Source organism: Sander lucioperca, chromosome 17 (genome assembly GCF_008315115.2).
Source record: "Sander lucioperca isolate FBNREF2018 chromosome 17, SLUC_FBN_1.2, whole genome shotgun sequence".
Taxonomy (NCBI): domain Eukaryota; kingdom Metazoa; phylum Chordata; class Actinopteri; order Perciformes; family Percidae; genus Sander; species Sander lucioperca.
Genome location: NC_050189.1, coordinates 1,964,462 through 1,988,201, shown reverse-complemented (window position 1 = coordinate 1,988,201; position 23,740 = coordinate 1,964,462). Strand labels below are relative to the sequence as shown.

General features: G+C 40.2%; 1 protein-coding gene across 17 annotated transcripts in view; it reads left to right on the top strand.

The window, feature by feature from the left end:
- Positions 1 to 23,740, top strand: part of ank2b (ankyrin 2b, neuronal) — a 241,092-nt gene that overhangs the window by 195,174 nt on the left and 22,178 nt on the right. For 6 of the 17 annotated variants that reach the window (XM_035993711.1, XM_035993710.1, XM_035993713.1 and 3 more), the window contains exons 28-42: positions 849 to 952; positions 3,500 to 3,538; positions 6,444 to 6,668; positions 9,132 to 9,230; positions 10,765 to 10,919; positions 11,046 to 11,257; positions 12,124 to 12,328; positions 12,432 to 12,528; positions 12,631 to 12,859; positions 13,811 to 13,936; positions 14,060 to 14,182; positions 16,351 to 16,383; positions 16,684 to 16,705; positions 17,086 to 17,124; positions 19,105 to 23,733. In XM_035993711.1, the coding sequence (XP_035849604.1) occupies positions 849 to 952; positions 3,500 to 3,538; positions 6,444 to 6,668; positions 9,132 to 9,230; positions 10,765 to 10,919; positions 11,046 to 11,257; positions 12,124 to 12,328; positions 12,432 to 12,528; positions 12,631 to 12,859; positions 13,811 to 13,936; positions 14,060 to 14,182; positions 16,351 to 16,383; positions 16,684 to 16,705; positions 17,086 to 17,124; positions 19,105 to 23,733 (6,337 nt within the window). The remainder of the gene's footprint in view (positions 1 to 848; positions 953 to 3,499; positions 3,539 to 6,443; positions 6,669 to 9,131; positions 9,231 to 10,764; positions 10,920 to 11,045; positions 11,258 to 12,123; positions 12,329 to 12,431; positions 12,529 to 12,630; positions 12,860 to 13,810; positions 13,937 to 14,059; positions 14,183 to 16,350; positions 16,384 to 16,683; positions 16,706 to 17,085; positions 17,125 to 19,104; positions 23,734 to 23,740) is intronic. The other 11 variants (XM_035993714.1, XM_035993717.1, XM_031299795.2 and 8 more) reach the window with 11 other exon arrangements.

Below are 23,740 nucleotides of genomic sequence, written 5' to 3'. Positions count from 1 at the left end.
TGGACAACATTTGAGTACTGCTTACATGGTAGTGCATAGGGGCCATACTACATAATGATTTAGATTAGCTTGGACGACATGTTGAACAAACTAGTTCATTTGAATCTTGCAGAAGCCGTTATATCAAAGTGTGAATGAATCCCAGAGGTTTAAAGTGTCACTGGGTTCCACCACCAGTCAATAGATCTAATAAAACCTTATTGAACAGCAAAGTTATATATATTGAACAGCAAAGTTATATATATATATATATATATATATATATATATATATATATATATATATACACACACAGTAGTAGGCCTGTAACAATTATTACATTATTATCTAATCACATTTATTTTACATAATCACCATTTCTTTGTTTAACCGCAATGAATTGCTAACATTAGTCCTAAGGTGTATAACTGTTGATGGTAATAGTCAATTTTATGTTCATTTAAAAACAAGCATACGTTTTATGATAATAAAGAGGCGTGGTTTACTTCATAGGCTGTGTATTGGAATTATAACATTATCTGGGTCACATAACAGTGATATAACCAAAAGATGTCTCCTGGGAATTATTCAAAACTGTAATTTGTTTGAAAAAGTAATACATAATGAATATTTTTTAAATGTGACTAAAAGAGACAATTATGTTTTTTAAATAACAATTATTTCTGAAACAATTACTTGTACAGTCAAATTTTGAATTGTTTCAGCTCTACACAGTATATATATATATATATATATATACCAAAAATTATATATATATATATATATATATATATAATTTTTGGTTGGTATTGCTACATTCAACCATTTGTGGTGGTATGTCTGATAAGAGGTTGGTTGTTTGATTCCAGCTTTCGTCACTTGCCAGAGAGAATGAGAGGGATTCGTATCGTCTGAGTTGGGGCACAGAGAACCTGGACAACGTGGCGTTATCCTCCAGCCCCATTCACTCTGGGTAGGTACAGTCAGACATAAACTATGTTACACTCTTACATATTGTACTCAGATGTGGGCACAGGATGTAGAACATGTTTGAATATATATTCACGCCTGTACTGAAAGATCTCGTAAATTCATGAATATGCATTAACGATCTCATCAAGGTCCTGATAGCTGATATTATTTTTCAAGCACTTTTTCACATTTAATCAAAGCATTTCTTAATTGGTGAATTAACTTTCATTCAAAAGTTGCTTGGAGTGTGATAGTGGAGTGTTTTCTCTCACTTGGCAGCTGTTAGTGAATACATTGTATCTTTTTAACATATTATTTTATTATGCCTGACATTTTGTAATTTGTCTTTAATCCTCCCTTGATCGGACAGTTGTCTTTTAAGCAGCTTTATTAAGTAAATAGCAAGAGAAATCTAAAAACAAAACAAAATCTAACGTAATGGTGCCAGGCCCATTTCAGAATCCAAAAAACGTGAATTCATTTCTGGGGGCTTGGTTCTAAATTATTTTTTTGTGATTGTGTTTTTTTCCATATGATTTCTGTTACCCCAAAAGTTAAAATAAGTATTAAATTCTACCGGGTCTTCACACTTTAATTGAGTCAATTGAGAAGTTCATCCCAGACCAGACTTGCCAAGGTCTGATTCCTGTGAAATGTGGCCATGCTCCAAAAAAGCATTGTTGGGTTCCTCTTAGAGCATCGGTCTGGGTCGCCTGTGGTTTATACGAATACCGTATTTTCCAGACTATAAGTCGCACTTTTTTTCATACTTTGGCTGGTCCTGCGACTTATAGTCAGGTGCGACTTATATATCAAAATATTTATAATTTCACATTTTTAAATGTTATTTCATGCTGAAAACATTACCGTCTAAAGCCGCCAGAGGGCGCTCTAGGCTTCTGACAACTATATGCTGCTCCTAAAGACAACTGAGAAAGAAAAGAAACTGCAGGTGACTGCAGGTAGTAAAATATGCAGCCGAAAACGGTAATCGAGCAGCAGAAAGAAAGTTTGGAGTGAGAGAGAAACTTGTGAGGGACTGGCGAAAAGGTGACTCTTACTGCAATGAAGGAAACAAAGAAAGCTAGTCGCACGCTGAAATCAAGATGGCCAGAGCTGGAGGAACGAGTCCACAGATGTAGATGCACGTCAACGGTGCAGTTACGTCTCCACGCCCTGGTAGTTGTTCTGTATTCTGTTGTATAGTTGAATAACTGTTAATGTGTTACGTTAACATACCGGACACCTACCGTATTCAGCCCCTTGTTCTGTGTGCTACTGTGTAGTTGAATAACTTACCTTTCCAGATTAAATGTCTGTTCTTGATCTTGGATTTTGTGAAATCAATTTCTAAATAAATGCGACTTATAGTCCAGTGCGACTTATATATGTTTTTTTCCTCTTCATGACGCATTTTTTGACTGATGCGACTTATACTCCGGAGCGACTTATAGTCCGGAAAATACGGTATATCTTCTTGATATCTGGAGTGAGAAATACATCCAAACACAGTAGTTAAAGACAGAGTTAAAACATTTGAGAAATACAACTATTTGCTTTGTTTTTGAGAGTGAGATGAGAAGATTGATCAATCAATATCAATTTCATGTCTGAGTGTTAAGAAGAAGGCAGAAGTCAGGATGTGGTTAGCTTAACTTAGCTTAAAGACGGGGTAACCAGCTAGCCTGGCTATGTCTGAACTTCAAATATACACTTACTAACCCAACACTCAGTAATTCAAGTTGCATTTTGTTTGTTTAGTCTGTACACACATAGAAATGTCAAAATTCACAATTAGTGGTTATATGTGCCGGAACCGTTTCTTGTTGACCAACCGTGAGGTTGCCAGATTGGGTACCATTGTGCATGTACAAAGACCTGAAAAACCCATAATCACCAACCATATCCAACCTGACTATAGCCAGGCGCTGCACAGAACTACAGAAACAGTTCCAGCATGTAACGCTCCCTAAAACAACAGATTATCATTTTGACGTTTTTGTTTTGTTTAGAACAAGACATATCATGGAGAGATATAATGTGTCAATCATTTAACTTTAGAGGTGTTGGTAGGTGCATTTCTGAACTTTAGACAGAGCCAGGCTAGCTGTTTCCTCCTGCTTCCAGTCTTTATGCTAAGCAAGGCTAACTACTTAACACACACACATACATAACAAAGGGAAGCATAGAGTATTGTCTATGTTTACAAAAATGGCACCTTGCAGAAGTAACATCAATGACACTTCTGTGGAATGCGCAATATTTTTTTGCAATTATGCTTCTGTGGTTTTTGCTGAACATATTTGGTAAAAAGTACTGTAAATACTGATTCACAACTCCTCTGCTACTGTACTACATAGGCAGTGCTGAAATTAAAGTTATCATGTCAGTGCTTGTTTAATGTTTTAGATTGTGGTTAAAAAAAAATTAACTTCTCGGTCTCTTTTCCTTACTCTGACTGTCTCGTGTTTTCTCTCTGGGTTTTTCTGAACTGTTTCTGCTTGACTTGTGATTCCTTTCTGTCTGATGTGGTTGTTGTTGTTTTTAGCCATTCCTCTCCGTGCCCTGATCATGGAGACCACAGCAGGTGACCTTCTGCACCTTGGTTTAAATATTCTCCTCCTCCTCCTCCTCATCTTCATCTTTCTCTTCCTCCCCTCACAGTGTGCTCTCCTGGGGGAGAGGTGTTTGTGTCACTGTCCTCAACAGCCATTGCCTCATAGACCTTACTGTGGGTTTTTACATTGTGTCAAATCATTTTAATCAGACTTAAATTGTCAAAATAGAACACCTAGTTCCACATTCTGAGCCCCAGAGTGGATGTCTCCACATGGACAGATCATGTGATGCAGAAAGTTAGGGAAAACAGACCTTAAATGATGGCTATCTGGGCAAAAGGAGGTGGTGAAAGTTGAGGACAGGTTTGTTTATTTCATACAATGTCTTGTTAATTGTGCATTTCCACTAACATACCCACCAACTTAAGAAATATTTTGGCATAAGTATAGTATTTTTATATATAAAATACGTATTATTATACAATACCCCCAGGGTTCTCCAAGTTAAATTTAAAGTTATAGTGCGTTGTTTCTTTCGCCCCCATGAGGAATTCTAAGTAATGACAACAACACTGGCAACATGACGCAAGCCTTCTGTGATCACGCACCACCCCCACCCCTCCTCCTACAAGCAGTTGCTTGTAGTGTTTATCCTGTCAAATCAAAGAGAAAACAGAGGATTAAAAAACACGATGGATTCTTCAGAAGAGGTAACTATCTTGTAATTTGTATCTCCTCTTCGTCTCCAAAGTTGATCGTTGCTGTTGTCCTTTCTCAGCGGTGACGTAAAATGCATCACTTGAGCTTCTGCGCGCGAATGCCGCTGGACGACACCATTTTCTAAACATATCCATGTTGAGAAATCCAGAGAGAGTTGTGTGGAGCTGATAGTCTTAATTAGCTTTGTAGCAACTCATTTGGCAATGGCTGGAATGTAACCAACGTTCATTAATATAATATAGCCACACACAATAGCTTTAAGACTTTTTAGGACCTTTTTAATACCACTAAGGATGGAATTTACAGTAATGCCAACATCTCGGCCATAAAATGGAATTTTTTAGCCCGGGAAAAGAATTATTTACCAAGTAATGTTACCTGAATTTAATAAAACATTTTAAGATAATACTCACATTTAAGACACAACAGCTTTGTGGGTAATAACATACAATGAAGAGACATTCCTTCACCATCCTAGGAGAGGCAAATTTGCAACCTCAGCACCACTGTCCTCAGCCTCATACGCCGACTCGTCCGCATCTCTGGCCAGACCTTCAGACACTTGCCAATTCTGAGGCGATGAGCAGACAGTCTGTTTTACAATGGTGGAAATCCTTTTTGGGCTGCAGGGGGATTTTTTTTTTGCAATTCCACTAGTGTCCACTGGAGTAAATTGGCTGCAAGGCTGAGCTCCCTTCCTGGGTGCCTGGCTCGCGCACAATCCACGCTCAAGAGTGTAAAGCAAAACACTGACATAAACAGTACCTGTACTGTCGTATAACACCCACTTTACACCAGAGTCAAATGTAATGTTCCAATAATGCCTTATTTTTTATAAATATTAAATTGAATACTTTTAAGACCCCGCGGGTACCCTGTATACCATATTCAGGAAAATTGCCTTGAATCTCTTTGAGCAACAATAATGGTCTGATTGAAATACTGTCAATCAGAAAAGCTTTATTCAATTCAATGCAATTTTATTTATAGTGTCAAATCATAACTGAAGTTATCTCAGGACACTTTACAGGTAGAGTAGGTCTAGACCACCCTCTATCATTTACAGAGAGCCAACAATTATCCCCCAAGAGCAAGCATTTCATGGGCCAGCAGCGAGGAAAAACTTCCTTTAAACAGGCAGATACCTCGGACAGAACCAGGCTCTCGGTGGGCAGCCGTCTGCCTTTATTTTCTTACTATATTGAACTAAACCACTGAGGAAAGTTTCGGCAGCGCAGGGCAGAAATCTTCATCTTTTAACAGTTTACTGCTGGTGTTTCTGAATTCAATAACACATGTTTTTATGTCTATGTGTGTTTGTTAAAAACTGTGTTGTGTGCTTTACTGAAATCAGGGCAAGATCACATTAGAGCTGGGTAATGATCACATTGTAATGTCACATCGTCACACCCATACCCCCGCTCATTGAGATGTGTGATCCATGTGCATACTGTATTTGCCACTTTGCATGAGGAGTGGGGTCAAAGAGTCTCAAGCTATGAATTCAAAACGTTTGATGCAACTTGACAAGACTTATAGAGATGGAGCTGTGAATCATGGTGACCATTCAAGTTAAGAAAATAGACACCAAAGTCAGCCAAATGGCCCCAGTAGACCACCGTTCTTACAGAATTTGAGACAGAATTAATATATAACCTGCTAATTTACGATCCTTTAAATGAAAAAGAATTAGAGCCCTAAAGCGCTTTAAAGTTTTGTAACTATATAAGTTTGAAAGAAAAGTATACCCTTTAGTTTTTTCCATTGTTCTGTAATTGTCACTTCTGGCCACAGTGGCTGCTGTTTTCTTTTTTTGTTTTGAAATCAGCAGTTGACTAAACAATCTCCACTCAACTGCTTTTTGCTGATGAAGACAGTATTATATGGTCCAAAGCTCCAAAAGAAGCCAATAAATTGACCTGAAATGTTTGGTCAAAAGTGAGCCTTTAAGCTCAACCTTTTAGTCTTTTGTAGTTTAAAATGTGTAAATCTTCCAATTTGACGATTCAAATCATCCACATTAGCAGCTGCTAATATATGTATAATACCACCACGGGCAGCTACAAGTTGTTTTTCTCCTTTTGAGATACTGCTAGTATTAGCACTTGGGCAAACAATTGACCAAGTAGCTTTGGTGTCTACATTCTTTTGTCACTTAATGGGATCAATGAGAAATGTCTTTAATTTGTGGAAATATCTCCTGTTCCACCTCAGCTTCCTGGTCAGCTTCATGGTGGATGCCAGGGGCGGAGCCATGCGTGGTTGCCGGCACAACGGCCTACGCATCATCATCCCGCCCAGGAAGTGCAGCGCGCCCACACGGGTGACGTGCCGGCTGGTGAAGAGGCACCGTCTGGCCACCATGCCCCCGATGGTTGAGGGCGAGGGCCTGGCCAGCAGGATCATCGAGGTGGGGCCCTCTGGAGCCCAGTTCCTCGGGTAAGCCACAGCGATCGTTGATGGATGGAATGAATTCCTCAGAAGACAGGAGATGTACAGGATTAAGAGAGCAGGAACATGGAGAGGTAGCATCAAGTGCAAAATATCAAAAATGCAGAAAGCAGCAGGAAAACTAATTGATACTTCTGTACATGAAGATGTCGTATCATTTTATTGCAAGTCATAGTTGTGAAAAATGATTGTGCTGCTGCCTGTTCTTTTTAAATTTTTACACATTTCTAGCAGGTTTGGATATTCTATGCCAACAACCTTTGAAATTAAATTTTAAAGTTAAATTTACAAAGTGTTTAATATCTCTTTAAGATGCATCTCTAGTGTAAGATGGAAGATAAATGTGACAAGCACAATCATACGTAAAGCAGGAAGAAGAGGTCAGAACTGTAGTACACTATCTGTATGTCCAGGCCATTGACTGATTTGTATCCCTTTTCATAAGAATCTTACAACTTGCTGCCCTTTTTTCAGATTAATTTAACCTCTGCCTCTGCATTACTAAAACTGTTTCTGTATCTGCTCTTGCTTTCTCCCAGCACCTGCAAAATGTTAATATTTGCTCTTCAGCATGCCCTGTTTTCTTTCATAACAGCTGAAGTCCAACTCTTTTTAACCTTATCCCTAACCCTTAATGAAAAAAGCTTTTGTATTAACCCCCGCTCCAGTATATTGCACCATGATTGGTTTGATATGTGGCCTCAAATTCTGCCCTCTGCTGGTAATGTTTAAAATAGAATAGTATAAAAGCATTCCTTCTATGGTTACAACTATATATATAATATAATTTAATATGTAACTCGAGTTTTGGCCTTTAATTACCCATCCAGTTATCCATTAACTATCCACTGCTGACAGTGGATAGTAATGTCAGGTTCTCCCTGACATAAACTACTGAAATATGTTGTTGTTATTATGTATGAATGAATATTTTAAAATTTGTGAGTATTTAACTCTGCAGTGCAATCTGACTCACTCTACCTTAAGATGATTGGTCCCATTATGACTGTAAACTATCAATTTTTGTTTGTCATTTGACATGAAATTGGTAACATTTGAAACATTTCTTACAGCATATTTATACTGCAAAAATGTCTTTACTTGGCCTTAAAAATTTAGGTAAATATGGAGACCCTAAGTGTTCAAAGTTATTCAAATACAATTGTTATTATAATTTAAATAATATGATATATATATATGAAATGTGAAATAATCCAACACATTTTTACATTTCAGTTAATTATATGCTAGTATAACAAACAATAATAGAGATAATTGCACATCATTTTTTATTTGATTCCGACAGTTTTTATTTAAATACATCTTTTTTAAAATGTCTTTTATTTCATTTATATTTCAACACCATTGGCTTGTTGCGTATTCAGGCCAAAGCAATAGCCAGTCACATTCCGGGAACTGCCCTGTTTGTCTTGATTGACAGACAAAGACTTTGCGATAAAAAGTGGAATTATAAAATAAATCTGCCATTGGAAAACATTGCATTGTGGATTAAAAACAGATTTTGGGAAAACCTATTTTGAAATATAAATATAATTTTGTTCTAGGTATTCAGCATTAAGCAATGCTTTATTGAACTGCCAGATTTTTTAACAGGGTTCGGCGGGACTTCAGGGTGACAAAGACGTATGTAAAATAAACAAGACAAGTATTTAGCCCTCTGAGCTAATGCGTGCTAACTACTTAAGCCAAGTGTAATAAAATAGTTAGTGCAACCGCTTCACTTCTCGCTTTTACCCTTCACAATAAAAGCACAACTTAAATTCATTTAGAGTATTTCAGTAAGAGGCAACCCAATAAAATAGCTTACACTCCACTAACAACACACTAACCGACACTAGATATCAAACAAAAGCCAGTCAGTTGCTGTGAGCCGTACATTCACCACTTCTAAGCAGACGATAACATTACCTCGGAGCCTGACCATGCAAGGCCTCTCTTCCTCCGGGCAGCTGCCTCCATCCCACTCAGACTCACCCTGGGTCTGGTTCCACAGCTGTCTGTACGTCACTGACATCTTCAACCAGAGGACAGACGACTTGATTTTACCCCAGAGAGCAGCATGAAAGTGAGGGGTGCTCACTCTGACTGACAAAAACCCCTGACTACCCAACTTCAAGAATCTGAGTCAGATGAGGGGTCACTGACTGATGATTTAAATATGCGACTTACAATAGGCAGCCCTAAAAAATATTTAATTATTTCACAATTTTATTTTTATATTATATAGTGTGTATGAATTTATTCATATCACTATTCATTTCGAAGACTTTTGGTCTCCATAGCCATGTAGCTGAAAATGACCACAGTGTTAGTATTGTCATTCAACTCTTGCAAATCAGTCTCCAAGGTTTTAATTTTGCACCCGACGAAAACATTGTGTGTGCTCTTTCTTCCTCACTGCTGCATATGGACACTTGGTCGATCACACAGTAAACTCCACCTCCCTACTGCCCCTCCACCTCTTAATGAGGGAGAGAGTTTGGTTAGCAGAATCCTCCAGCTCGGCCCACCGGGAACAAAATTTCTTGGGTAGGGTGGAAAAAATGCTTTTGCATATGAAACAATCCATGGATGCCAGTCTTAGTGTTTTATTTGACAAACCTTCCCTTTGATGTTATTTTGTCCATAGGGTATTGTGTTATTGTGCTTGTGCTGGTCTCGTGTAGCTCACCTCATCTGGTACTTAAACGTTTAGACATCACATTGCTGTCACATTACTTTGCTTTTCTAATTTATTTAATCCCTCTCTTCTGCTTAGCATTTTCCATTTGTGTGTTGGTTTTCTTGCTTTCTGATTTCTTAATGAATGTGTGTTAGACGATTTTGTTTTTTAATTTTTGTGTGAAATTTAAATGGTTGTATGGCCTGTGTGTAGCGAGGGAACCAGGTGAAATTTGACAATATGGTGTGGGTCTGTGTATATTAATTGATTGACAGGCTAATTTCCCAAAATGGTGGTGTATCTCAGTGTAAATCACAGACATGTATGCTTATAATTTTTGGCCATTTTCCTTACTATTATTTGAGCTTTTAGCAGGATGATTACAATCCTAATAGCCAACCACAAAGCTTAAATATGATGAAATTTAAGCCAACATTCCAAAAAAGGAAGTTGTGTCTAAGGACACAATCACAAGTTTGCTTTTTTTAAAATAGTCATGTAGTGTTTAATGTCAAACATGGCAACAATATAAATAAATATGATCATCTGCTGTCAGGCCAAAGAACCCTCAAAATATCACATAAAAATATTTATAGTTTTATTCAATGTGGATTGTACTTGTAGCATGCTTCTAGATATGTGTTGTAGCTAGCTTGTTGTTATATTGTATATCAGGTAAGTATTAAAACAACTGTTCAATTCTTAAATATTAATTATAGTCAATCTACAAGAGCATTTTAAAATGAATGGCAAAAAAATGGCCAAATGTTACTCTTCCTCTGAAGAACTAACATGTTGCTCTAACCAATCGGTTACAAGGCTATTGGCATAACATCTTGATCCACGCATGATGGATCCAAGTATCTCTGGCAGTCATCCAGACTTATACTCTTGCATTAATGGAGATACGTTAGAGCGAGCAGGCTGCCCATGGAGGCGCCCCGAGCAGTTGGGGGTTCAGTCCAGGAGGCAAACTGGCACCTCCCCAGCTACCAGTCCACTGTACTTGGACAGTATGGGGACTTGACCGGCAAACCTACAGTTCCCAAGCCAAGTTCCCATGGACTGAGCAACCGCCCCGCTAAAGAACAACATATGTATTCAATTCAATTTTATTTATAGTGTCAAATCATAACAGAAGTTATCTCAGAACACTTTACGGATAGAGTAGGTCTAGACCCCACTCTATAAGTACAGAGAGCCAACAATTCCCCCCAAGAGCATGAATTCTGAAAAAAAGTATAGATAGGAATACGTAAAGTTGACACTGGATAATTGCCTTGACCAATTATGAAAACTCTGCCAATTACACACACACATGCCCAAAGGCATGTATACACACACTGTAATCATCCATGACATTCTGTAGTTACTCACACTATCTTGCCTCTACCCCTTCAGTCCTGTGATTGTGGAGATCCCACACTTTGCTGCCCTGCGGGGAAAAGAGAGGGAGCTGGTGATTCTGAGGAGTGAGGGTGGAGAGAGCTGGAAAGAGCATCACTGTGAACACACCCAAGAAGAACTTAACCAGATACTCAACGGCATGGACGAGGGTCAGTTTTTGATGGTGTACTGTAGACTGCACCATGGCTTTAAAAAAGCAGATGTAAAAAGTATACATGTATTCCTATACTCCTACATGTCCCTGACACAAGTCCCTATCTACCTTCTTCCTCCAGAGCTGGACACACCAGAGGAGCTGGAGAGGAAGCGCATTTGCCGTATCATCACTAGAGATTTCCCACAATACTTTGCGGTGGTGTCCCGCATCAAGCAAGACAGTAATCTGATTGGTCCTGAAGGAGGCATCCTGAGCAGCACTGTTGTGCCTCAAGTACAGGCAGTTTTTCCTGAGGGGGCCCTCACCAAGAGGATAAGGGTTGGACTGCAGGTAATTGACAAAAGCATCGGTATTGTCTATCAGTGTTGTAGTACTCGAGATCGGTCTTGGTCTCAAGACTGGTCTTAAGACCAATTTTTGAAGGTCTTGGTCTCATCTCGGAATTGACCACATTTTTACTCTGTCTTATCTTGGCTAAAGAGAACTGGGGATTTTATTTCAAGGCCGATCAAGAACAACTGCAGGGATTTCGCTAAATTGCCTGTGCATTGTCTGATTTATGTGTTGAAACTTGCAAATGCAACCAATAACCCTGACTCATATCTAATTTGAAATTTGTTACCGTAAACCCCCCTCTCCCCACCCCCTTTACACGCACTCCTAAGAAAGTGAATGCGGGAGACAGGACAAGAAGCTCTGGCTGTCTAACACAAATCTCGTCTTGGTCTTGACTCGGTCCCGCCCTGCCTTGGTCTTGGTCTTGACTCGGTCTCAACCCCTCAAAGTCTCGGTCTCGATACACTCTGGTCTTGGTGATGACTACAACACTGTTGTCTATGGTACCCTTAGCTACTGTACATTTACCTGTTTTGTTGTATTTCTCTTATCATAGCATAGCATATGAACTTATATGTCAAACCACTCCAACATCCAAAAAGTAGGTTTCCTTTGTGGAATACAGGGCAAAGGTTGAACCATCACTGGATCTTACTTTATGAAACTCATGGGATCAAGTTATCACAACTAAACCTCTGGGAAACAAGAATGTTCATGCCCAAATGTATGTCAGCTAATCTAATATTTGTTTAGAGATTTTAATCTAAATCAGAAACTTGCTGGTGGTTCCAGATGAATATCCCTGTTTGTTTATTGACAACAAAAAGTAAGGTTGTCGTATACTCTGTCTACTCTTCCAGGCCCAGCCAGTGAGTGTGGATGTAGTGAGGAACATCCTGGGGAACAAAGCCACCTTCGGCCCCATTGTCACCCTGGAGCCCCGCAGGAGGAAGTTCCATAAACCCATCACCATGACCATCCCAGTCCCGAAGAGCAACTCAGACCTGGTCCTCAATGGCTTCGGAGTGGACACTCCCACCCTACGACTGCTCTGTAGTATCACCGGTTAGAGAACACGCGCAAATACACACACAAAGCTGTGAATAGACCAAATAGGACACAGGCTCATATTTTAATATATCAATCTTGTGTTTGTGTCCACGTACAGGCGCAACGACGCCTGCTCAATGGGAGGACATAACAGGAACCACTCCGTTAACATTCATCAATGACTGTGTCTCCTTCACTACCAATGTATCTGCAAGGTGACGCAAAAAGTATTTGTTGTAGCACAACTAAATGTATTACTGATTTAGAGAGACGAACAAAGACCTTACATCCCTGCTTCTTTCCAACCTTCTTTCTAGATTCTGGCTGATAGACTGTCGACAAGTCCAGGAATCTGTCAATTTCTCCACTCAGGTGTACCGCGAAATCATCTGTGTCCCTTACATGGCCAAGTTTGTCATCTTTGCCAAGACCCACGATCCCATTGAGGCCCGACTACGGTGCTTCTGCATGACAGACGACAAGATTGACAAAACCCTGGAGCAGCAGGAGAACTTCTCCGAGGTGGCCCGCAGCCGAGATGTTGAGGTGAGAAAGGGGAGTGGGGGAGGAATGCCTCACCAACTGCAGCTGATGGCAGGTGTAGCTCACATTTAAAAGCCTACCAGCTGCATTTGGTACCAGCTAAAGGCGTAGGATTGTGTTTTTGCTTAAATGTGAATACATTGAACTGCAATATAAAATGTGAGGAAATGTGGAGGAAACGTGATATGACGGCTCTTGTGACCCGTAAATCAATCAAGAGATCCTGTCAAAGATTACACCAAAGTTTCTGCAGGTTTGGTATTTGCAGACAGGGAGCCAAGACTTTGTACAGAGTGGAGATTAACTTAAGGAAGGACCAAATTATTTGTTTTAATTTAGCTAGGATATTAGGTGATGCAAGTTGCCTTCCTCACTGGTTTTTACTAGGACATAGATATGGGTGTCATCTGCATAACACTGGTAGTTTGGGGATAGTTGTTCTAAAGGATGCATATACACTGTGAACAAAAGGGGGCCCAGGATGAACCCTTGGGGAACACCACAGATCGGGGGGTACCAGAATGGAGGCACCTCAGACCAGTAATGAAAAAGTGGTGTTTAAAAAAAAAAAAGTGTAAGTGTAAAGGCAGTATCCTACACATTTTTCACCAAAACTGCATGATCGGCAGTATCAAATGCTAGACTAATCTTGACCAGTTTCAGTGCCATGAAGTGAACAAAAACGTCATTACAATTTCTCTAAATGTTATGGTTATTCATAAAACATTTAGGAAAACACTTTTGATTGTCTTTCGACTTTTAAAATGGCAATTATATTGATCTATGTTCAATGGTCAAGGCTAGGTTTCTTGAGAAATGGGTGCACTACTGCATGGAGGAGATAAAGTGAAACACAATGGTTTAACAAAAAAAGGAATTGATAGTTGAGTGTTTGGTTGGATGTATGTTGTTATTCAGTCCTTTTACTCATCTGCTTGTTGCTATATTTCTCAGGTCCTGGAAGGCAAACCTATCTATGCAGATTGCTTTGGAAACCTTGTTCCACTCACCAAAAGTGGCCAGCACAATCTCTTCAGCTTCTTTGCCTTTAAGGAGAACAGACTAGCAATTTTCATCAAAGTAAGCACTATTCTTTATTTGAAAACAAGAAACAACCCCCGGAGTACGGAGAACATTCTAATCAAACATGATTTTGCCTAATGAACAGTAACTGACTAATGCTGAACTGTTTGGCTGTTGCAGATCAGAGACAACACTCAGGAACCCTGTGGTCGTCTCTCCTTTATGAAAGAACCCAGAAACTACAGGTCACTCACCCAAAAAGCCATATGCAACCTCAACATCACCCTCCCATCATACTGCAAGGTAAGGGTACTACACTGTTGTATGTCTCAATCGAGGATGCTTTATGTTGCATATATTGTTAGTTCATGAATATCACTTTAATTATTCTAATCGTTTGTAAGCTGGAGCATACTGCAATCTTGAGCCTATGTTCCCTATATCGCTGTAATACATGCTTTTCTCCCACTTATCAATTTCAACACTAATCCAAAACATAACCCAAATTATTTTATATTGGATATTAGAAATAGTACAACTACAAATTATTATTTCATATATCAATACTTGACATCCCAAGTAGTAAGGGACCGTTCGGTATTTATGTAATGGACCACCGGAGGAAAATAGGGGAGGGTCATGTCTTTTTATTCTTTGTTGAGGGGAGGGTCACCCAACATTGAAAAATGAGTGGAATAATTACGTCTGGCATGACCAGATATTTTATAAATATTTTAAATAACACAAAACAACTAAATGGTGGTAGGTAATACATCAGATTTCATATACTACTTTAATAAAACAAATATTACCTGGCTGACAATGGGAGCAGCAGGATGCAAAAAATGAAACTTACTGTTGCATTAGTCTTGACATCTTGCCGTGCCAACCTTGCAATAAAGGTTTCCTAAATGCCATGTATATTAATGTGATGTCAGCTTACTAATTGATTGTGGGTTTTGTGTAGATTTGGACTTTTATACGTTTATTCTACTGTTTAAACGGTGAAGTGGAGAGGCCTCGTTCACCTGTTTGGAGCTGGCTGGTGAATGTGACACTCATATAGGCCTTGCTGGATACACCGTGACTCTGTTTGTGGATCTACTGATCACTGTGGATTACTTTTTTTCGTGTCATTGGATTACGGCAAAATACGGATCTTTTTTCTCAACGTGTCTTAACGTTTGATGGTGTGACTGCGCTTGGTTTCTGCGTTTGGAGAGGCATCTCAACAGACTGTAGGTTGAACACTGATTGTTCACTATTACATTTTAGTTTAATGAGTGTTAGGGCATTCCGCCACCGTCTGTCTATTGCGTTCCAAGACAGCCGTGCCGCGATTGGATTTCATAAGGGCGAATTGTTAAATTGTTACAATGTAATTTAAAATCTGCTTTAAAAATAAACATATATGTCTCCTGCTGGAGCTGCTACCCCCGCGACCCGTTACCGGATAAGCGGAAGAAGATGGATGGATGGATGGATATATGTTTTGGAATATAATGTTCAGCTTCGCCACCTTTACCTATGTGCTACAATATACAATGACTGAGGAAGCCTAGTGACGAGTCCATAGCAACCAGTGTTGAATTGTTATTTCCCAGTGTCCTTTGCTGAATGGTCTCAATGTTTTATTGTTTTATTTCATAGGAATACTAGTTTACTAGAGGAGTAACTTAGTATTTGAAGTAATGCAGTAATGCAGAAAGTGTGCATTTAGTTTCCATGCTTTTTGAGTTTCCACAACAATGTTAGTGAGTAAATCTACTGAAATGGCCACCACACCATAACAGAGGAGTGGGATGTGTAAGATGAGAATGCAGAGGTTAACTCCTGTTTGTCATGGCTGTAAACAATCAAATGGCATCTGTACTTCTTTGTTAAGTGCAAACTTGCACGCAAGGGGAGGGACATGTCTCTTTTTCAAATAATGTTGGAGGGTCATAGAAAAATTATTGTTGAGGAGGGGAGGGTCAATTCTTTTTAGCTTAGAGGCCACAAAACTCCTCCAGTGGCCCCTTAATTAAATAACGAACAGTCCCTAAACTGTGCTAACGTTTATAGCAGACAACATTATTGCTTTATAGTGTTGGTAAAAAATGCCTCTCAACCAAGTGAGATATTGTTATGGCTGTACTAGGCAACATTACAGGCTGGTGGACATAATTTCAGAAATTCATAAGAAAACTAAATACAATTGACTGAAAATCCCAAAAGTCCTGCAATGTGATGCCGATTCTCCAGTGATTCATGCTGATGTATGATTGAGGATAACAAGAATAATCTGTTTCTACACCCAAAATATGCATACTTCAGCTTTAAAGACCACTCTAGCTTTCCTTGAAATCACACTGACTGGTTGTCTTCATTGCTACGTTAACCATACATTTTCCCCTGTCTTATTTCACCCTTTAATGTTTGTTTTCTATCTGTACATCTTTCTGCTTCTCGCTGCTTCTTGCTCCCAAAAGGAGTCCGATTCAGACCAAGAGCAAGAGGAAGAGGTAAAAGCAGTCACCGCTTCCCCCCTCGCTCTTCTACTAACTAGCTCTGCTGATCTATCCTGTCCACTGTCTTGTCATCAGGACTAACTAAAGGACATGTAGTCAAATATGATATTTAGATATATTTTCTTTATTGTAGTAGGTAAGATTGTGATTTATCATTCTGTAGTTCATTGCTTGCTGTTATGTATGTCATTTGTATTATTTTCCTAATGTAGTATTTGTATTGGTAGCTTTAGAATATTCAGCACATACAGTGGATGAAACAAGACTGTCATTTTCCATGTTTTTCTTTTCCAGACCAGCAGAACGCCAGAGAAATGTAAGAACTTTTTTCCATTTCACTTTCCTCTATCACTTGTACTAAAATACTTGCTATCTATAATAATACTGCATTTCTTTATTAATCAAACTAATATGACTATAACACTGATATTGTATGGGTAATAAGTCTAATGTAGATAAACAGAGTGTGCAGAGGAATAACCAGACTGATACACTGACACCCCCAGCATAGCCCATAGAGCATATACATCTTTTTAAAGCCCTTTAAGCTTCATGTATTTTTGTCATGTCACATAAACTCCCCATTTGAATTTTATGTTTCTCCTGAGACTTAACTTCACTTTTTACTTTCCTTTTTTCTGATTTCATGCCTGCCTAAATTTCTTCAATTTAACTCTTTCCCCTTCACAATTTGAGATTGGGCATTTGGAGAAAGAGTTAAACACTGCCATCTACGTATGTACATAAATATTAAATGCATTCATCCTGTGGTGATGTTTATTTGACAATGGCCTTCAATGTTGTGCTTGCTAACACAGTCACAATGGCATTTACGCAGCTCAATGTAATTTGGCTACATGTTTTGGCATAAAAGTGCTTGCATTTTTACCTGCTCAGGCCACAAGAGTCAGAACAAAGAACAAACATTTGTGTGGTATAGTACACAATCAGACCTCTCCAAAATCACAAGATAAAAACTTTAAGGTATTTTGTTTTCTGCATCTTTAACTATGATATTCTTTTTTCAAAATAAAGATTTAAATGTACATCAAAATACAACTTTTAATGGCAAGGCAGACTCTGAACTGGTTAGATCAATTAGAGACTCTTACCATATATGACAACGGCTTGGGGGTTGTGTGATCTCTTGCAGTTAGTTAAGTCATAATATGGCTGCCAGAAGGGAATGAGATCAGCTTGTAAATGAGATGAGAGGAGATGATGTGATTTGTCATCAACTTGGACTCCAGTTGCTGATACGGTCTTCCTCTTCTTAATAATACGTTCATCATGCTGCAGCCTCTCTTGTGCCATGCTGTGCCAAGGTGGTACTAGCACCTCTGGTCATACAATTTCCAAAAAAAATAGCAGTTCCAGTTCTACCCAGTTCCAGGATATTAGAGGACAGAATATTAGTATTCCTCCAGTTGCAGTCCTCTAGTGTAATGGTAAAGCAAGAAGTAGGCAACCTCCTCGCCCACTTTGAATCCTTTCCCTTCTACCCCTGTTGCCTTGTTTATGAGCATTTAAATTAACTTCATAATAAAACAACCCATGTGATACATGAAACATACTGAACATACATGGATGTCACGTAACTTATTATAACTCCATGCATATGTTTTCAGGAGAAATGTATTTAGGTAATATGTGTATGTAATGTAGATGATACTGGATGTCATAATTGTGTAAATGGACAAAGAACTCACCACACTACTGAATGAAGGCACATTAACAAGCATCTCTTGATCTTCTAATTGTAGATTTGTACAGTACCCTGAACTATCCACTCACTCCATTCAATCTTCACAAGACCTTTCCATCCGCAATTCCCTTTGCTTTGCATGGAAATAACTTGCCTTACATACATGTGTGTGTGTTCTTGTATGTCTGTGTGTCTGTGTCTATGTAATGTTAATGAGAGTTAATTTCTACTTTTGTTGGTGTGCTGATGTTTCCTCACAATACCATTCGTTTATGGTTTTGTGCACAGATTTCGCTTTTTCAGTTTTCATTTCAGTTACATTTCAAACATTAAGTTAAACATAATGCTGATTGGAGGGCAAATTGAATTAAATATTGACCCTCCCTGCAAGATGTATTTTATTACTATTTCAGAGATCCTCCTTCCTCCTTAGATTCTGTATAAGTATATTATTTGTTTTGCCTAGAATTAAAAGCATGGCAAATCATCTTATATTGTATCACTGGCTTTCTTTGATTGACACAACTAGCAGTCTGAGCTGTTTTCAAGCCATTTTGCCTGTTATCACATTTGTCATACATCTGAGCAATCTTGAGATGTCTTTATGTTTCTTTGTTTCCTTTGTTTCCCATTTTTCCATTGTACTTGTTGGTTTGTTGGTTACCTGGTTTCACTCAAAGTTAGTATCATATTTTATGTATTCTAGTTTTGTTCTATAGTTTTGTCTTGTGAGTGTGGGTGCGCTGAGTGTATAAGCAAGTTATTTCCTGCTCATATCCTTTTCCATTGGTATTATTTAGCCTTTCCTTTACCACAGTTCCCCAGAAATATATGGAAGTGTAAGCCAAATTCCTCTGATACCCTAATGTAGAACCCTTTGTGAATTTGTTGTCCTATGATCCCTGCAGTGTGCTCCAATCTTGTCCTGACCACATTCTCCAATGTCTGTCTCCTTTCATTTGAATTTTTGATTTTGTTTACTCCTTACTTGTTCTTCTTCCATATGGAAGATGAAGAGACACCGACATCTGTCCTGAAATCAGACCTGATTCGAGAGCCAGACCTCCTATCCGACGTGTCAGAGATGAAACAAGATTTGATCAAAATGACTGCCATCTTGACTGCAGACTCCATAGAGAAATCCCCTTCCTTAGGAAGGTGTGGTCTAGAGAAAGGGACTGAGGATGTGTCTGGAGAGCCATTAGAAATAATGGAGAAGGACTTAGAGAAAGTCAAAGAGGACCTAGAGAAAGTCAGTGAGATACTGAGGAGTGGCACATTTGAGGGTGAAGCAGCAGAGGAGGCAGTAAAAGCAGCTAGAATGGCCGAGGAGTGGGTTCTCCTCTCAGACAGTGAAATAGAGGAGGCCAAAAAGATGGCTGCCTTACAAACGCAAGAGCCTGTCTTACGTGAAAGTAGAGCTAACAGAGGAACCCCCAGACCTAAAGCAATAAAGGACAGTGGTGACCTTAAGGAATACCTCCTGGATGCACCAGTAAGCTCTAAAATAAAAGCTAAAAAAGAGCCAGCTGTGCAAGAAAAATTCACTGATGTTGTACTACGCAAAAGTGCGAAACCAACTACTCCAACCAAAGGGCAGGACAAGACAGCTGCTGGTGATGTTAAAAAGCCAGTCAGAAGGAAGGGGAAAGACCAGGGGCGGGCAGAGGAATCAACAGAGTCAGGTGCTCTGCTGAGTGTGCCTGTAGCCGCTGCCCCAGCATCACCTGTATCCCCAGTGGTTGAAGAAACTCCCATTGGGTCAATTAAGGACAAAGTCAAAGCCTTACAACAAAAGGTAGAGGCAGAGCAAAAGAGCAAAAAGGTAACTGGAAGCAAGCCTTCACAGATGCCTGTTGTGAGCAAACCCTCTCCAAAGGCCAAAGAAAGCCCTAAATCAAAACAGGGCCACCCTAAATCCCCCAAAGCTGAATCTGAAAAACTTGAAGAGACAATGTCAGTTAAAGAGCTGATGCAAGCATTCCAAACAGGGCAGGACCCTTCAAAGAGAAAGTCTGGGCTGTTCGAGCTCAAAACATCCACTACGTCAAGATCAGAGAAACCCACAAAATCAGAAACCATCCAGTCAAAATCCATGGCCAAAGCATTAACCTCACGTGTCTCTCAAGAACGAGAAGTATCTTTGGATTCCAAACCTCGCAAGATAGAGACCACTGAGCAAGACAGAGAGAAACAAACCAAGTCAGTTGCTGTTGCTCATTCAGAGCTAACTGAAACTGTAGACTTTGGAAATGGTGGCCTTGATGATAGCTCTGAGAGCTCAAAACATGAGGGTGTGGCAGACTCACTAAGTGCCAGTTCTGGAGATGGAACTGCTCATCTGAGCTCTGAGGACAGTTACAAACACGAGGGTCTTGCCACTCCAGACATAAGCCCAGAGAGTATGTGTCTTTCACCCAAAACTGGACAGCAGACCTCTACAACTTCGGCAGCAACTGCCACGACAGTCAAAAAAGAAAGTAAAGACACAAAGTCTGGAGACTCTGGTGTAGGGACCACTGGTGAACAACTGTCTACAGATTTGACTCTTCCTGTTTCTTCCAACGAGGCTGCAGATGATCACTCTACAAGTGAGTCCATGTCTGTTAGGAGGAGCGAGTCTAAGCCAACTAAACATCAAAAGCTTACAAAGAGAATTTCAGAGACTGTAGAAACTTTTCTTAGCGATGATGAGAGCCCTGATCGTCAGCTAGCATTGTCTTTAGTTGGTTTTCCAGCCTCTAGATCCTCTCCTCAGCATCATGAAAGCTTAGAGCTGCCTTTAAAACAAGACTCCGATGCTCTCAGTCCATTAGCTGATGACTCCTTCACAATAAGCCACAGAGACTCTCTAGACGGTAGTCCTCTCATGGAAGAAAACTCCTCTCATAAGTCCCCAGATTCCATTGAACCTAGCCCAACCAAGGAATCACCCCCTCATGACTCCTTAGAGAGTAGCCCTGTAGAGGAAAAAAGACACCTATGCTTCCCATCAACTCTATGTCCACCTAGTAAATCATCTAGCCATCCAGAGCCCTCCAAAGCTACAGAATTCCCCCACGATGCTTTGCGTGGTAGGCTGCTTCGAGACCATGAGGCTAGTGCTGATGATGACAGTTGTGAGCAGACATCTCAGATGACAAGTTCGGGTAAGAGTCCCCTCTCCCCTGATACTCCTAGTTCTGAAGAGGTAAGTTATGAGGTAAATCCCAACCCCCTTGATCATACATTCCTCTCTGTTCCATCCAAACCGGCTGTCATCCCTGAAGACCCAGAAGAAGAGGATAAATCAGACAGCTATGAAACTAAGAGAAAAATCACTCCAGAGGAGGAGATGTTTAAGATGGCAGCCAAAATAAAAACATTTGATGAGATGGAACAAGATGAGAGGAGCAAAAAGAACTCGAGAAAAGATTTGTTTCCCACAGCAGGTGCCAAAATAGGTGATGACAGCTATGAAACAATAGAGTCCACAAGTGAGAAACATGCGCAGAGTGAATGTGGGCTCGATAGACCCGCTGAAGATTCAAACTTAGCTCTATTTGTTGATCCCTATAATGTACAACCTCCCTCTCCTTTTTCAGCAGGTTTGCTTGACGGATCACACAGCAATGAGGTCAAGAACACAACAAGAACACCAGCCACTGTCACTCCAGAGGGACCTCACTCTGTCTCAGACCAGCATCATTCAAAATCCAAACTGGAAACTGCAGAGGAACCAATAGCCCTGCCATCTGTTAAGGCTGATGAAGACAGTACTGCCAAAAAAACTGCTATAACATCAAATGCTGAAAACAGGACTGATGAGCAAAAGGAAGAGAGCTTAAGGAAGTCAAGAGACAGCAATGGAGATGATAAGGATGGTCAAGAGTCAGGTGTTAGCAGGCTACAGACTGGTACGGTAAAACAAGGTAACAATGTAACAGATGAAGTAAAAGGAGATCAGCAGGAGCATACAGAGGCTGGACTCATACCTGTTGCCACAGGTCAAACAAAGGAAATATTAAAACCAGAGGTCTGTGAATATGATGACACAGAGGAGGATGATGAGGCTTTGGAACCTCCTAGAACTGAGTCAAAAGGTGTCACTGCAAGGGTAGACACTGACTCATGGTCTGCCATGCGGGAGGATGATGTTGCTTTTGCAGCTCGTGTCAAAGAGGAGGAACAGAAAATACTCAATCTGGTGGTGGACCGTCAGTCTCTGCAAGCAACTCCAGACACAACACCTGGTAGAACACCAACAGAAGAGAGCACTCCTACCAGTGAGCCCAACCCTTTTCTATTCCAAGAAGGGAAACTCTTTGAGATGACCCGAAGTGGTGCTATTGACATGACTAAGAGGAGCTATGAGGAAGAGGGGGGTGGTTTTGCCTTTTTCCAGATAGGTGAACAGCCTTTAGATGAGCCTCTTTTAGAAGAGGTCAGGCAAGAAGGTAGGAGATCAGCAGCAGAACCTGAAGTTGGCCTCAATCTAACACTAGAGGTTAAGACTGAGGAGACTGAGGATACTGAGAAATCAAAAGAAGCAAGTGATTCTCAGCTTCAGTCCCCACCTGAGGGTGATCAGTCAGCCTCCAAAGCTGATGCCTCCAAATCTAAAATCCCTAAAATGGGCATTTCCGCTTCAGCCAAATCTACAAAGAAAGATCAGACATCCCCTGAAGGTCTAGAGAATAAAACAGACAAAAACGAGAATGAAGGATCCTTAGATGTAGGCAAAAAATCCTCTGACCAAATGATAACAACTGTACAGACAGCAGAAACTACAGTCACTAGATCAGTTTACTCTGAACAGGGCCAAGAGTCTTCTGATTCATCTCCAGAAGAACCACAGTCAGTGATAGAAGTGCCCAAACCAACAGGCAAGTCCAAACAAAGTGCTTCCAGTAGTGTGAAAAAGACTCCACTCAAAACACAAGCTAAGTCCGCTCCACAAGGTCAGGGTAAATCAACAATTCCCTCTCCATCTCATGCAACCTCCTCCTCAACCACTCTTAAAAAAGAGGCCTCCTTCATTTCTGAATCTAAATCTAGAATTCCCATAAAGGCTAGGCCTGATTCTACTGTCAAACGTGCGGAATCTACCCAAGACAAAAAACTTAAGGTCCCTGTAAAAAAGGATTCAAGGAGGAAATCTGAGACAGATGCAGGTCCCTCTGTGGAAATCAAAACCAAGACACCATCTTCCAAAGCCAAGAGCTTCTGTGAGGGGGAGTCTACCAGGCCACCTGCTAAAAAAGAACAAGGTCGCCCATTGAGTGCTGAGTCAGCAAAATCTAAAGGCTTCCATTCGAGATTACCAGTCCGAGGCAAAAGTGGTCAGTCATCTAATTCATTGACACCCACTAAAGAGAAAAATGAGCCACACAAACAGTCCATTGAGTTCTTTGAAGAGATAAGCGATGAAGCAGCAAAACTTGTGGCAAGGTTGGCACAGGCAGAGACAGAGAAAGAACAAGAGGTTGCCGCCGCCAACTCGGATGATGAGAGCAGTCTCATTGATCCATCAATCATAGAAAGAGAAACTGAGATGCAGTTCCCACCCTCAGGAGACGTCTTTCCCATTAGACCACTGTGGGACGACCCTGTTGAGACACAGATGCAGCGAATCCCAGATGATAAAGTCCAAAGTCAAGGTATCCC